Source organism: Urtica dioica, chromosome 12 (assembly GCF_054948205.1).
Source record: "Urtica dioica subsp. dioica isolate 48M chromosome 12, U.dioica_male_clone48M_v1_H2, whole genome shotgun sequence".
Lineage (NCBI taxonomy): Eukaryota > Viridiplantae > Streptophyta > Magnoliopsida > Rosales > Urticaceae > Urtica > Urtica dioica.
The window spans coordinates 18,466,986-18,479,370 of NC_142767.1; the positions used below are offsets into that span (position 1 = coordinate 18,466,986).

Consider the following 12,385-nt stretch of genomic DNA (forward strand, 5'->3'; position numbering starts at 1 on the left):
GTGACCCGTGCCCAATAGCAATGCTCAATTTCAAAAGTCGTATTCTACGAAATACGAATGAGCAAAAATATATCATGGAGAATTTCTGCATTTTTCTTCACACATTTATTAAAGTCTTTAACAAAGCACATTCTTGTTTCTCCAACAAATCACCATCTCTACACTTACATAGCACGAAATTTGTATTTGGTTTACGCAAATTAAACACTTTATAAAAGATACACTTCACCTCCACAACTAATTGGGTTTTTTTTTTTGGTGCTCAATCCACAACTAATTGGTTGGTATAAGCTGATATAGATTGTAAATGTAGCAAGTAGAAACTCATGGAAGGAAGAACAGAAGACTATAACCCAACTATATAAAGGTTATCTTCAATCATCAACCACCCAAACATTCCCTTCTCTTGAACTGTCATCAAAGTAGAAAGCTTTTTAAATGAAACAAGACCAACCATCACAGGCCAAAAAAAAAAAAAAAAAAAAGCTTTTCATCGTTGTGGATGAACGGTGAAGACCTTGACGTCCTCGAAATCGGGACTTCTCACGGAATATTGGAACGTCCATCCATAGCAAGCACCGGCGTGGACACCTTTTCTGTTAACAGCAAACACAGCCCCAACAAATTCCGGAAACTTTCTGGCGATTCGCGAGATCGCATCTTCGGCGGCGACCTTTGGTTCCATCCCTAGCCTCATACTCTCCACCACTTGATAACTGAAGAAGAATAAAAAAAAAAAAATACAGATTATGTGAATTTTGAGATACTACATATTACCTATAGGACACAAATATTTCGGTATCGAATTAAGTTGGATTAAGTGAAAAAGGCCGTCAGCAGAGTCAAGCTCTCAGTTAACAGGATTGATAAAGAGGTCAAATATATTCTTTAATGTCATGGAAATCCCAGACAATGTATCTATAAATAGCAAACCAAGCTGACTATGGACTTTCTCTTTTCCATTCTCTCATAACACTACCTGTCTTATAATATTTCACTTTCTCAGTCCCTCTCTCCACAATTTATGGAAATGTTAAAGAAACGCTTCTAAAGAATATGAGAAAGCGATCGACAACTTGGATTTTTTTTTTTCTTCTTTAAAGACATTTTTTGCACAAACATAACATGTTTTTTTTACCATGGAAGAAACCGCATCATAACATCTCCGTCACCGGTTGCCCCGCAAGCACCTATTTCTTCATCAGCATAAGCAGAAGATCCCACGATCGGCCCGTCACCCACTCTGTGTCACCGGAAAAAAAAAAGAATTATGTTTTATTATAAGATGAGTAACACAAAATGGTAAGACCAAAAACTGAGGTTCGCAAATAAATGAAATAACGGCTAAATAAACGCCACGTACCTTCCCGGTATCTTATACGTAGCTCCGTTAGTCGATGTGCCAACAGCAATGTGCCCCGACTAGAAAAAAGAAAAGAAAAAATTATTAGTTCGTTGAAATCATTACACGCTAAGAAGAACCAACGATTCGCGGGCGAAGCTTTACTTTGTCAAAGACTGCCATCGATATGGTGTCGTGATTGTCAACCCCGATTCGGGGCGAAGCAGACCCGAGAGCTTCCATTAAAAACGAGTCCTTGGAACACATCTCGTCGCCGAGTTTGATGAACTCAGACCCGTGACGATAAGGCCCGCAGCCGTTCGAAGGCGAGACGTTTTTCCGAAAATTGGGCTGGCAATGATTCTGCTTCCACCGGGCCCACTTCTCAGTGGACTCTTCCGAGCTCAGGTCCGCGGGTCCCGGGAGTCCCATAGCAATCGCAAAGTCCGAAGCTTTCTCTCCGACGAGCAAAGTGTGGCCCGTGTGTCGCATCACTAGTCTCGCGGCTTTGATTCCGTCCTTTACGTACCTCATTGCAGCCACAGCTCCGACCTCCATTGTTACCTGATAATCGGATATATATGTATATATATACCTTATTAGAGATCATTTTTTTTTTTTTTTGTTTTCTTCTTCGAGCGAGCGCAAAATAGAAAGAGAAGCAATAACCGAGAACAAAAAGAGAGAGCTGTTACCGTACTCCGTCCATGACCATTGCATCGATTGTAGTTTCTCCGTTCTCGTCTGGACTCCCACCAGGCCCGACTATATCCAAACAAAAGCATAATTAATACCAATTCATAACCGATCCTTTAGTCAACACGCCGATAGTGAATTTTTCAAAGACTTCGGTCATCGGAATTGTGAATTTTGGATATTTCAGTAATTCAAGACACCTGTGGCTCTCCTAATACAACTTTCAAATATTATACGAATCACCCTTAAAATTGAGGATTTTCAATCTGTTCCTGGTCACACACGGTTTTCTCGATTGGATCGAGGAGAAACACAAAAACACTCATAAATCATAGATTTCATGTCTTGATTCGTGTCCAGAAGCACTAACATCAGACAAGTAAAGAATGTATAGATACATATGTACCAGTGACTCACCAGTGCCATCACATCTGAGATCTTCACAAGCAGAACAACCTTCAACAACAGAATCCACAGCAGAGAGGCCATTCTCAACAGCCCTCCAAGAAGCTCTCACTGCTTCCACAAAAGGCCATGTACTGATCACCAATGGGTATTGCTCTGACCTCGCATTCACCTGATTATATAACAATAACCCACCCATAAAAATATATAAAGATTGTATCTTTATGTGAAAGTCTGATGGAATACTGTAGTTCCTAATCAAATAAATTACCAAAATAAAAAATAAAAATTAGTTTCGATAGTGACGGATCAAGTATATGATTTATAAACTGACTAACTGAGTTCATTGGAACCAAGAATTTCTTACATTTTCTCGGTTACTGAAACAGGAAAATAAACGAAAGAATAATAGTTAAGCTCGGGATTATTTATTAGACATTATAATTAATTACCGAGAAGAATAAGGACACAAGAAGAAATTTCTGCGCAGAGGGTAGAGTCCCCGTTGCCATGGCTGAACTGAACCAATTAGCTTTGAAGCAAACTAATGGTGAAAATATTGTTTTGTGATTAGTTGAGAACTTGAGAGTTCTGTTCACAAACCAATATGTCGTTTTACACACAAGTGTACGACGTGAAGAGAAGAAAACGACATGTCGTGTTTTTTTAATGTTTTATGGGAAAATAGCACATTTATACCCTGTGTTTTAGTGAAATGTCGAGTTTAACCCTCGGTTTTCAAAAATGTCGAGTTCATACCCTCTGTTTAACTAAAATGACGAAATTATACCCTGAAATGAATAACAGCGTCACAAATCTCCCTTTCATTGATATTAACTCTTATATAAGAAAAACCAAATCAAATCTAAATCAGTGCCCTAACTTACAAATTCTCAATTTTGAAATAAAAATAGCCTTAAATTGAAATTAAATAATAAAACCCATACCTCCTAAGAAATGACTTCATTCCGTGTTCGAATTGAAACTCTAAATCCTGGATTCTCTGTTCGAATATGCGATTTTGATGACTATCAACTATCGATGTTTACCCATTTGCCTCTTTCTGTGTTCTTCACGATTAAGAGACTATTGTTTATTTTTTAGTTTTTAAATAAATTACATATATGGCGCGAATGAATAAAGATAATTGGTGTTTATATATAAATATTATAGTCAACGTCAATGAAAAGTCAATAAAAAGAATATTCGTGACACTGTTGTCTATTTCAGGGTATAATTTCGTCATTTTAATTAAACAGATGGTATAATTTCGTCATTTTAGTTAAACAGAGGGTATGAACTCGATATTTTTGAAAACCGATGGTTAAACTCGACATTTCACTAAAACACAGGGTATAAATGTGTTATTTTCCCATGTTTTATTAAACTAAAATGTGAAAAATAATATGGGAAGGGAATTAAAACAATATTTTCAACATTCTAGTAGAAAAATATCGAGTTCAGTATTAATTTCTCCCCGACGTTTTGGATATCGATCCATATTCCAACAGTTAATTTCAAGCCCTTAAAATCCAGTTGTGTTAGTTGTGAATGGACGAATCTTTTTCTTTCTTTTTAGCCACCAAGAGATCAAACACCATTAATTTCCCCTGATATAACCAGAAACTTTGTTTTCTACTTAGTTGACATTTATTCACAGGTCTGATAAAGCCAGCAACAAGCAAACAAAACCAATACTACTCTTTAGAAAGACAAAAGTCATTCAAAATCTATCTACCTATACACTAAACCTATAGTCTTTCATTTCAGAAGTGATCTCTGTCGTCGAATTATTTCCAAATTGTTTCATTTGCGTCGGTGAAGATTGCATTGTGATGTTCCACGAGACACTGAATGACATCGATCGCCCCAAAGTCCACTGCCACACCATCGTCCAATGGAATCGCAGATGATGCCACGTCCGTGTCCGAGGCATCTTCTCCGTCTGTATTCAAATGAAGAGCATTCAATGAATTTCAGATATTAAATTAAGTCGTTATTATTTTCAAGAAGGATATCACAGATGAATATAAGAAAACTGGAAAAACGGGGAATTCACCTGAGAGCATATCCCAGGAGCTATAGGCAGGGACAGATTCGGTATTGTTGTTGGAAGACTCTTTTGGAAGTTGGCTCCAATATTGCCTGTAAATATCGGGTTCCTTCCCTTTACGCCACATTATAACGGGAGCCATTTCCGTCGCAAGACTTCGGGTTTCCATCTGCATTGCATCGGATAGCATTCAGAAACAAAACCAGTTAGGAAAATTCGAGTTTAAAACCATCATTGTCTTGAAGCTTTGTTTTTTTTTTTTTTTTTTTACATTGTTAACAAATGACTTCTGGCTAACTCGGAGTAGCAACGCCGTAACGATTTCCAGCGTCATGTAGTTCACGGCCGGAAGTCTCTTCAATATGTTTATCATTGCATGTATGTTTGACCGAGCGGCTTTTATCTCGTCGTAGAGCTCAAATGTCGTTAGTGGCTCGGGAAGGCTAGCCAGGTAGTACTTTATTAGAGCTGCAATCTCTATCGGGTTTGGGCTCTCTGGTAGCCGTGCATTTGAATCTTACCCATTATAAAAAAGAGAGATAAAAACAATTAGATATTGTGCGAGTAAAGCCAATAACCGAATAATGAGAAATGACTACAAGGTACCTTGGTTGAACAATGAAACCAGATGTTGAATGACTTTCTTATCAGCCTCGGTTTTGAAGAGGTTTGGTGTGTTCAGTCCTATTTACCAAGATTGAGGAAAGCAAAAATGTTCATCATTCAACACAATGCTTCATCAAAAGGGTATTTGTATGCATATGCTTATTACTAATCATTATTTAGGGTTAAACACGAACATGTATTTATACATGAATATTTTTCCCGACTCTCGAACTACTTACCTGATAATATGAGATAATCTGCACACTTGACCAATATGTTGGGAATGGGTCTCATGGATTGTTCTCGTTGTACAGTCATCTCAATTGGAACTCCAAATACTGTAAATTACGTAAAAAAAAATAAATAAAATGTCACGACTAACCAAACAGCTAAAAATGCCGACAGTTCTTGAGAAACTCTTAAAAAAAGAAGTTATAACCCCTCAGATTATTTCAATGATTCCACTTCCTATGAATTATAACAAGAAAGAGAAACCCATTTAGTCGAATATGCCACTTCATCATTACTGGACTTACCATCTGTACTAGCGACTCCCTGCAAAATAAGAAAAAAAGAACAAACGAACAAACGAACTTCAGAACAAACAAACTTCTCAACTTTATTAAAACAAAATAGAAAAAAGAAAAATTACAAATTAAAAGCGGCGACGATGGTCAAACTTGTGTACCTTTTGCCATCTCTCGATATCAGTCAGAAGAGTTTTGCTCTTCTCTGCGGTTTTCTTTGCAACCTATTTTTAGAAGTTCAATAACAAAGTTCTTCAATCCAAATTAATCATAGAACAGTCTTCCTATAACATATAGTCAGCGAAAAATACCCAAAAGAAAAAGAAAAAAAACAAAAGGAAATTACCTCTTCGACCTTGACCTTCCCAACAGAGACCTTCTCTTTAGTCTCCGAGAAGCCCTTCCTAAACAAAGTACCAGTGGTGGCAGCAGCAACGATAAGCCGTTCCTGCACGGCGTGCCTAGTCGCCGGCTTCTGAAGAATTGCCCACCGGCTTTTGAACATAGACCCGACTCGGTCCGCCACGTCAGCAACGTTGACTTTAACGTCTTTCGCGGCCTCGCCAACAAACGTCCCTGCTTCTTTGATCTTCACCCCTGATTTAAACATAACCTAACACTTCATCATAAAAGAACATGACAAAGACGAGAGACACAATAGGTTGAATCTGAGCAAAGAGATTTTACCCGAGGAAGAAAAAAACCCAGAAGCCTTGTCCTGCCACTGAGGCGAAATCGGAGATGCCATTATCGAGTGACCGGGTGAGTGAAGTAACGATGGAACCTGTTGGTCTAAAATTTAGTTCGGAAATTAAATAATATTGCTTATTTTTTTAGTTTCCTGTCGTTTAAATTGCATTAAACAAGAGGTTTAGAAATAATCGAATGAAACACACATTTGAAATCATTTTTTCTCAATTGATATCTGCTTCCAACAAGTTTATCGCAATTGCAGTGTGATACTTGACAACCAAGTCAAACCAAATGCAATAAAATTAAAAATTTGAATAGCATTCCATAATTCATTTCTTTTGTGTTCTAAGGATGACGAAAATAACTCAATCCATACAGGAAAAGTTATGTATAAAAAAAAAATTCACATACACCAAAACAAAAGGCATCGTTACTGGCTAACTTTACCAATTCTTGTCACATGAAAATAAAAGAGCCGTATATATAGGCTAATAATCAATTTTCGTTATATCATCGCTAAAATCATTCAAATATACTGTTCCTCTTCATACGAAGAAACCTCAAAATCGATACCAGGCTAAAAAGGAAATAAAAGAATACGAAAACGCTGAAAATAAAACTCAATCTCAGACGAACGTTTAGAGGCTGCGAGAGATAAATACCTCTCTCGATCGCTTTCTCTTTCGCTGTTCTGATGAGAAGAAGAGGAAGGAACGCGAAGGGAATCCCAAAAATGCTCAACAGCGACGAACTTTGTTTTTCGGTTCTAGAGAGAGAAAAAGCTGCAAAGTCGTTAGGCGTGCGTGATGAGAGAGAGAGGAGTCGTTCGAAGTTGGAGAGTTGAGGCTGGCACAGGTTCGCTGCGGTGGGTTGGTCAAGCTGTATGATAACAAACAAACCAGGCATTGACGCGTGGAAGTCAATGTGGTTTTATATTGACTATGCTCGCCTTGGTAACACTCTGGAATAGAGATCATCGTAACCGTTCTTAAGTGATGACGTGGCCAGACGAGATGTTTTAAACCTGTTTTATGATGCCGTGGCATGTGGAAGTCCCGTGCCTTTTGTTTTTATTTTTACTTTATAAACACAGACAAAAATTTAAATTTGGCAGAAAATTTGCATCCCATATAAAATTTATTTTCCTGGAATCGTAAAAAATGCTTCCGAAATTTTATATGCTATTTATTGGGGTTAAATATTTCATTTAATTTTTGTATTTATCGAGGGGGGAATTAGTTCCCAATTCCTGGTTGGGCTTCAATCGGCCCAATAGGATAATCCACAGGAATAACGATATCCGGGCCATGCAAAAGTAGGCCCAAAGAAAAAGGAAGAAAGAAAGAGAGAAAGAGAGAGAGAGAGAGAGAAGAGAAGAAGGGAAGCCCAGTCAAAGTCGTCCGTATTGTCCCTTGACACGTCACCCTAGTTTTAGGATATCGTATTCAAATTTGCTCTTTTAATTTTATAAACAGGGCACTATCATATTGAAAAGGGACGTGACCTTTTTACATATTCTAGCATACTATTCTCAAACATTTTTTACGCTATGTAATCACGAATAAATAATTAAATAAACACTTTTTCTTCTCTTATTCTCGTTTTATATCTATTAACGTGAATTCGAGGCACGTAATAAAAATAATAAATTGATCTCTCGTGATCGGTGTGATCTCGGACTTTTCTGACTTCAACAGTATTTACTTTAGTTTTGAAGAAACAATACATGTATATATTGTTGGAAATTAAGTAAATAAATACTATTTATTTACATGTGTATGGCTAATTTGTGACAACAATTTGAGTGAGGTCCACTCATCGAATTTGAATAATTCCAAATGATACGGATTCCTCGTAACGAGTGGTATAAAATTGAATATTTGTTTGCCAAAATCAAACTTAGGATGAATGAGAAATTGATGCTCAAAGTAGGCTAAAAAAGTACATTTATGTTGTGTTGTGGAAGTGGAATACCAAGAGTCTCATATTGGGTGGGGATGTGTGTTGTTGTAATGTTTATATATTATCCTCTTTAATTAGTGGATATCTAAGTGCAAGAGAGGAGAGTGTGTGTGGGTTAACCCTTAACCCCTCACGCGCACACAGGGGTGGATCCACGTTGAAGGCCCAAGAGGCCTGGCCCCCCCCCCCCAAAAAAAAATTCAGGTTAAAATTTTTTTTTTTTTTTTTTCCGGCCAAAATTCAGTTTTGGCCCCCCCCGCCCGAGTCTGGATCCGCCACTGCGCGCACACGCGCGCCGCCGCCGAGCCGAGCCGGGCACGGGTTTCGGGAATGGTCTTGGGCTTTCTTTTTATTGCAAGATCACTTCCAAAAATGAAATAACGGGAATTAAACCTTTACTCGTGAGGGGTTAATGTGTCAACTCGTGGGGTTAATGCCGGTTTGGTTTTTCCGGTTCTAAGGTTTAGCCGGTTTTTATTTGTAATTTGTTATTTCCGTTTCTTTTTCCTTCCATGCAATTTGTCTTGTATTTTCGTCAATATTAATATAATATTGCTAACATATAAATAGTATAATAAGTAAAATAAAATAAAAATATATATTTTTTTATATCATTGATCAATGCTATACTTCGTCAAATTACCAGTTTTATTAACGATACAAATAGCTTTATTTCACTCGAATGTTCAATGTTCAGTATTATTAACGACGATATCATTATCAGTTTGATTATATTCCCGACGAAATCGTCTAAAGTAAAGATAAAAATGCTTCCAAAGTAAATATAGCAACATTTATGTTCAATTCTAAAGCATTTATCAAGATCACATTGGAAGGGATTGCAAATGCTATAAGCTTATAATAGTGTGATGATGTAATTTTGTAGCTACTAGTACATATATACAAATAATCACGTCTTGTTATCACGGCTAATATTGTCGTTATTAATAGTATGATCAGGAGTGAGAACGACATATCTTTTCCAAAACCAGTGGTCTCTCCAAACCAAATCCATCTTCTCAATGGGAACGCCCTTTGTCTCCGGCAAGAACCAGTACACGAACGCCGTCATGACCACCACCCAACCCGCGAAGAAGAAGAATATTCCGGCCCTCATGTGGCAAAGCATCGTCAGAAAACTCTGGGCCACCGCGAAAGTCATCGCGAAGTTGACCACGACGGTCAACGCCTGGCCGGCCGACCTGACCTCCATGGAGAACACCTCGCTCGGCACCAGCCACCCCAGCGGGCCCCACGACCACCCGAACCCCGCCACGTAGACCGCGATCATCACCAGCACCGCCCACGCCTGCCTCTCCCCGATCCCGCCCTGGTCCCCGAGCGACCACCATATCACTCCTCCGACCACCGCCAGAGATCCAAACATCTGGGCTCCTCCGGCCAGGAACAGTGTCCTCCGCCCAAGCCTGTTACCAAAATTGTAGCTTTTTAATTGGATTTGGCTGAATAGACAATTAAAAGTAATTAATTTGTAAAATAGCTAGGTCAAGTTTGTGTAACACGAGAGTGAAATAATCCGGTTTAAAAAAAATTGATCATAGAAATAATTATTTTGAAAGTGATAGATTGCTCATAATAGTCGTCAAAAAATTTAATTTCGATGTCGAATTTTTTTTTTTTACAACATAACTTTAACTAGTTTGTTGAAAATATTTTACTAATTAATTAGTTTCAAAATGTATAAATTTTCCTTATATTAATTATCATTTATTGTATTCAGTGTATATTTGCATATTAGTCTGATACATTATATTTCAGGATATTATTTGTAAGATAGTTACACCAAATCTGTTGAAATAATTAGTTAGATGAGGTTTTATAGTAGTAGTGATCACCATGTTTTATGCTTTTTCTTATTATATCAATCTTTTTATCACCTGTCGACAACGAACATGGAGGCGAGAGTGGAGGCGGTCCCGACCACGGAGCCGGTGAGTATGGTGGCGAGGAGAGAAGCGCTCTCGCCGAGCCCGATGGCGAGGAAGAGCACCGGAGCGTAGAACGCGATGACGTTGATGCCCGTGAGCTGCTGGAAGAAGGGGACGAGGACGGCCATGGCGAGCTGAGGCCGGTACTGTCTCCGGAGGATCGCCTTGAAAGACGACGACGAAGCCGCTTTGTCGGCGGCGGCGGCGGAGAGGAGGTCGGAGAGCTCGGCGGAGACGTCGGGGACGCCGCGGACGCCGCGGAGCACGAGCTCGGCGCGTTCGGGGCGGCGGCGGACGAGGCTGCTTGGGGTTTCGGGGAGGAAGAGAGCGCCGAGGGCTAGGGCGGCGGCGGGGACGGCGGCCAGGCCGAGGGAGAGGCGCCAGCCCCAGCCGCCTCGGATTTTTTGGGCGGCGTAGTTTATGAGGTTGGCCGCCAGAGCGCCGAGCCCCACGCTGAGCTGGAACCCGTTGTTGAACGCGCCTCTGTACTTCGCCGGAGCCATTTCCGACAGGTACAGAGGCACTGACTGAAATGAAATTATTTTTGGAGGAGTATTTTTTTGTTCAAGTATGTAACAAAAAAAAGAAGTCTAATTTTTAGATGGGATGTGCTTATTAATGTTTAAGTTGTAATTTTTATTATTATTATTATAATTATATTGTAATCATTGATGGTACAATTTAAAGAAGAAAAAAATTATCTGCCTGGATTGCCTATGCTTAAATAGATAAAATATGGATTGACATTTGGTTTGCCATTTTTGAAAATTGTTGCCTTGCCTAAACTAAATTTTCTAACTGAATTTTATCTGGTTTTTAAAAATGTCTATGGCAATATAGTCCGATATATAGCAATCTAGTTAATTTAAAATTTGATTTTAAAGAATTAGTCATCATTTCGTTCATTTTGATAAATTAGTCATTTATTAAAATTAACATGTAGAAATATTAGGGACAATCATGTAAAATAAAACATACTTAAAATGCTAGTTAAATTGCAAATTTAACATTTTAAGTGACCTAATTAGTAAAAAAATTCATATTTAAATCGTGTTTTAGACTGGATTGAATTGATTCTAAGATTTTAAATATCAAGTTTGAGACGAATATGTTAATTGTTAGCATATTTTTCTTAAGACTCAGAAGAATTGATTAATTCATATCACATTGGTCTAAGACAACTTAATTTATTTTCCAATTGGATCTTAAATTGGTCAACCGTCTGAAAACTTCTTCCTTCCGCGACAAACTATATCTATCCACACAATACCTGGTTAGCGAAGCCAACGCCGACTCCGAGCAAGACACGGCCGAAGATGAGCATGTAGACATCGGATGCGGCGGCGCCGAGGGCGGAGCCCGCCAGAAAAGCGAGCCCTCCGACGAGTATGGAAGGCCTTCGGCCAAAGGCTCGGGTGAGCAGCGCCGCCGCCGGAGACGCGAGGAGACCGGCGATGTAGAGCGACGACGTGAAGGTGGTCAACACCTGGCTGTCGAACTTGCAGTAGTTGCTCACCGCCGCGTCCTCTTTTTTCCGGTACACCTCCGGGAAGAACTTCTTCAGAAACTCCCCCATGGAAGTCACGCCGCCCGAGATTCCGATGTCGTACCCGAAAATCACGCCTCCCATGGCGGCCATCATGCAAGAAAACACCACGAACGGAGTGATTCTGCCGCTGTAGTTGCTTTTCTGCCCGCCGTAGTCGCCGGGCATCGATATCCCGGCCGCCATAGCCGGAGGATGTAAGAGAGGGAGAGAAATAATGAGAGATATGGATATTATTATTATTGTTACTATTATAGAAGGCTTTGTTTGACTGGTTGATTCTTGATTCGCATATGTTGTCCTACTGCGAGTAAGATTCAACACTTTGTGATGGTGCTTGACTTTTCTTTTTCTTTTTTCCTGTTTTGTTGTGTGGAATACTATTTATTATTATTATTATTATTATTTTTTAAGATATTGTTGTGTGGATTATTGGTTATTATGCTATGGTTTATGGCCATGGGACTTCACACAAATAGACAAATATTTGTTTATTGGATTGAATCGGGACTCGTACTATTCTGCTCGCATGTCATCCTTGTTTTAATTTTTTATATTATTGGGCAGTGGACCTAATAGTAATATCTCTTACCATGTGTCTTGCTC

At 39.0% G+C, this 12,385-nt stretch overlaps 3 protein-coding genes across 3 annotated transcripts; all 3 read right to left on the reverse strand.

Moving 5' to 3' along the window:
* Positions 1-89: 89 nt before the first annotated feature.
* Positions 90-3,033, reverse strand: LOC149379865 (N-terminal nucleophile aminohydrolases (Ntn hydrolases) superfamily protein). The gene is made up of 7 exons (XM_089603254.1): positions 2,896-3,033; positions 2,456-2,615; positions 2,043-2,107; positions 1,508-1,906; positions 1,364-1,422; positions 1,139-1,243; positions 90-716 (listed from the first exon to the last, which is right to left on the reverse strand). Exons 1-7 carry the CDS (start codon positions 2,953-2,955, stop codon positions 491-493), a joined length of 1,074 nt encoding a protein of 357 aa, XP_089459380.1. The 5' UTR covers positions 2,956-3,033; the 3' UTR covers positions 90-490.
* Positions 3,034-4,038: 1,005 nt separating this feature from the next.
* LOC149379866 (small G protein family protein / RhoGAP family protein) lies at positions 4,039-7,175 on the reverse strand. The gene is made up of 10 exons (XM_089602765.1): positions 6,985-7,175; positions 6,317-6,413; positions 5,976-6,226; positions 5,791-5,853; positions 5,639-5,657; positions 5,342-5,440; positions 5,103-5,180; positions 4,768-5,012; positions 4,503-4,665; positions 4,039-4,388 (listed from the first exon to the last, which is right to left on the reverse strand). The coding sequence occupies exons 2-10, from the start codon at positions 6,375-6,377 to the stop codon at positions 4,234-4,236; spliced, it is 1,134 nt and encodes a 377-aa protein (XP_089458891.1). The 5' UTR covers positions 6,378-6,413; positions 6,985-7,175; the 3' UTR covers positions 4,039-4,233.
* A 2,008-nt stretch (positions 7,176-9,183) lies between these two features.
* LOC149379867 (Major facilitator superfamily protein) lies at positions 9,184-12,115 on the reverse strand. The gene is made up of 3 exons (XM_089602764.1): positions 11,504-12,115; positions 10,183-10,760; positions 9,184-9,711 (listed from the first exon to the last, which is right to left on the reverse strand). The coding sequence occupies exons 1-3, from the start codon at positions 11,963-11,965 to the stop codon at positions 9,195-9,197; spliced, it is 1,557 nt and encodes a 518-aa protein (XP_089458890.1). The 5' UTR covers positions 11,966-12,115; the 3' UTR covers positions 9,184-9,194.
* Positions 12,116-12,385: the final 270 nt, after the last annotated feature.

Bases quoted from the DNA above. Each gene is read 5' to 3' on its own strand.
- LOC149379865 (XM_089603254.1), bottom strand. From the start codon at position 2,955: ATGGCAACGGGGACTCTACCCTCTGCGCAGAAATTTCTTCTTGTGTCC. The intron at 2,108-2,455 runs GTGAGTCACTGG...GTTTGGATATAG, and splicing joins TCTCAGATGTGATGGCACTG to TCGGGCCTGGTGGGAGTCCA. The intron at 1,244-1,363 runs GTACGTGGCGTT...CCGGTGACACAG, and splicing joins ACGTATAAGATACCGGGAAG to AGTGGGTGACGGGCCGATCG.
- LOC149379866 (XM_089602765.1), bottom strand. From the start codon at position 6,377: ATGGCATCTCCGATTTCGCCTCAGTGGCAGGACAAGGCTTCTGGGTTT. The intron at 6,227-6,316 runs GTAAAATCTCTT...TGTTTAAATCAG, and splicing joins TGGGTTTTTTTCTTCCTCGG to GGGTGAAGATCAAAGAAGCA. The intron at 4,389-4,502 runs GTGAATTCCCCG...ATTTGAATACAG, and splicing joins CTCCTGGGATATGCTCTCAG to ACGGAGAAGATGCCTCGGAC.
- LOC149379867 (XM_089602764.1), bottom strand. From the start codon at position 11,965: ATGGCGGCCGGGATATCGATGCCCGGCGACTACGGCGGGCAGAAAAGC. The intron at 10,761-11,503 runs GTATTGTGTGGA...ATTTCATTTCAG, and splicing joins GCGTTGGCTTCGCTAACCAG to TCAGTGCCTCTGTACCTGTC. The intron at 9,712-10,182 runs GTGATAAAAAGA...TTTTGGTAACAG, and splicing joins TCCATGTTCGTTGTCGACAG to GCTTGGGCGGAGGACACTGT.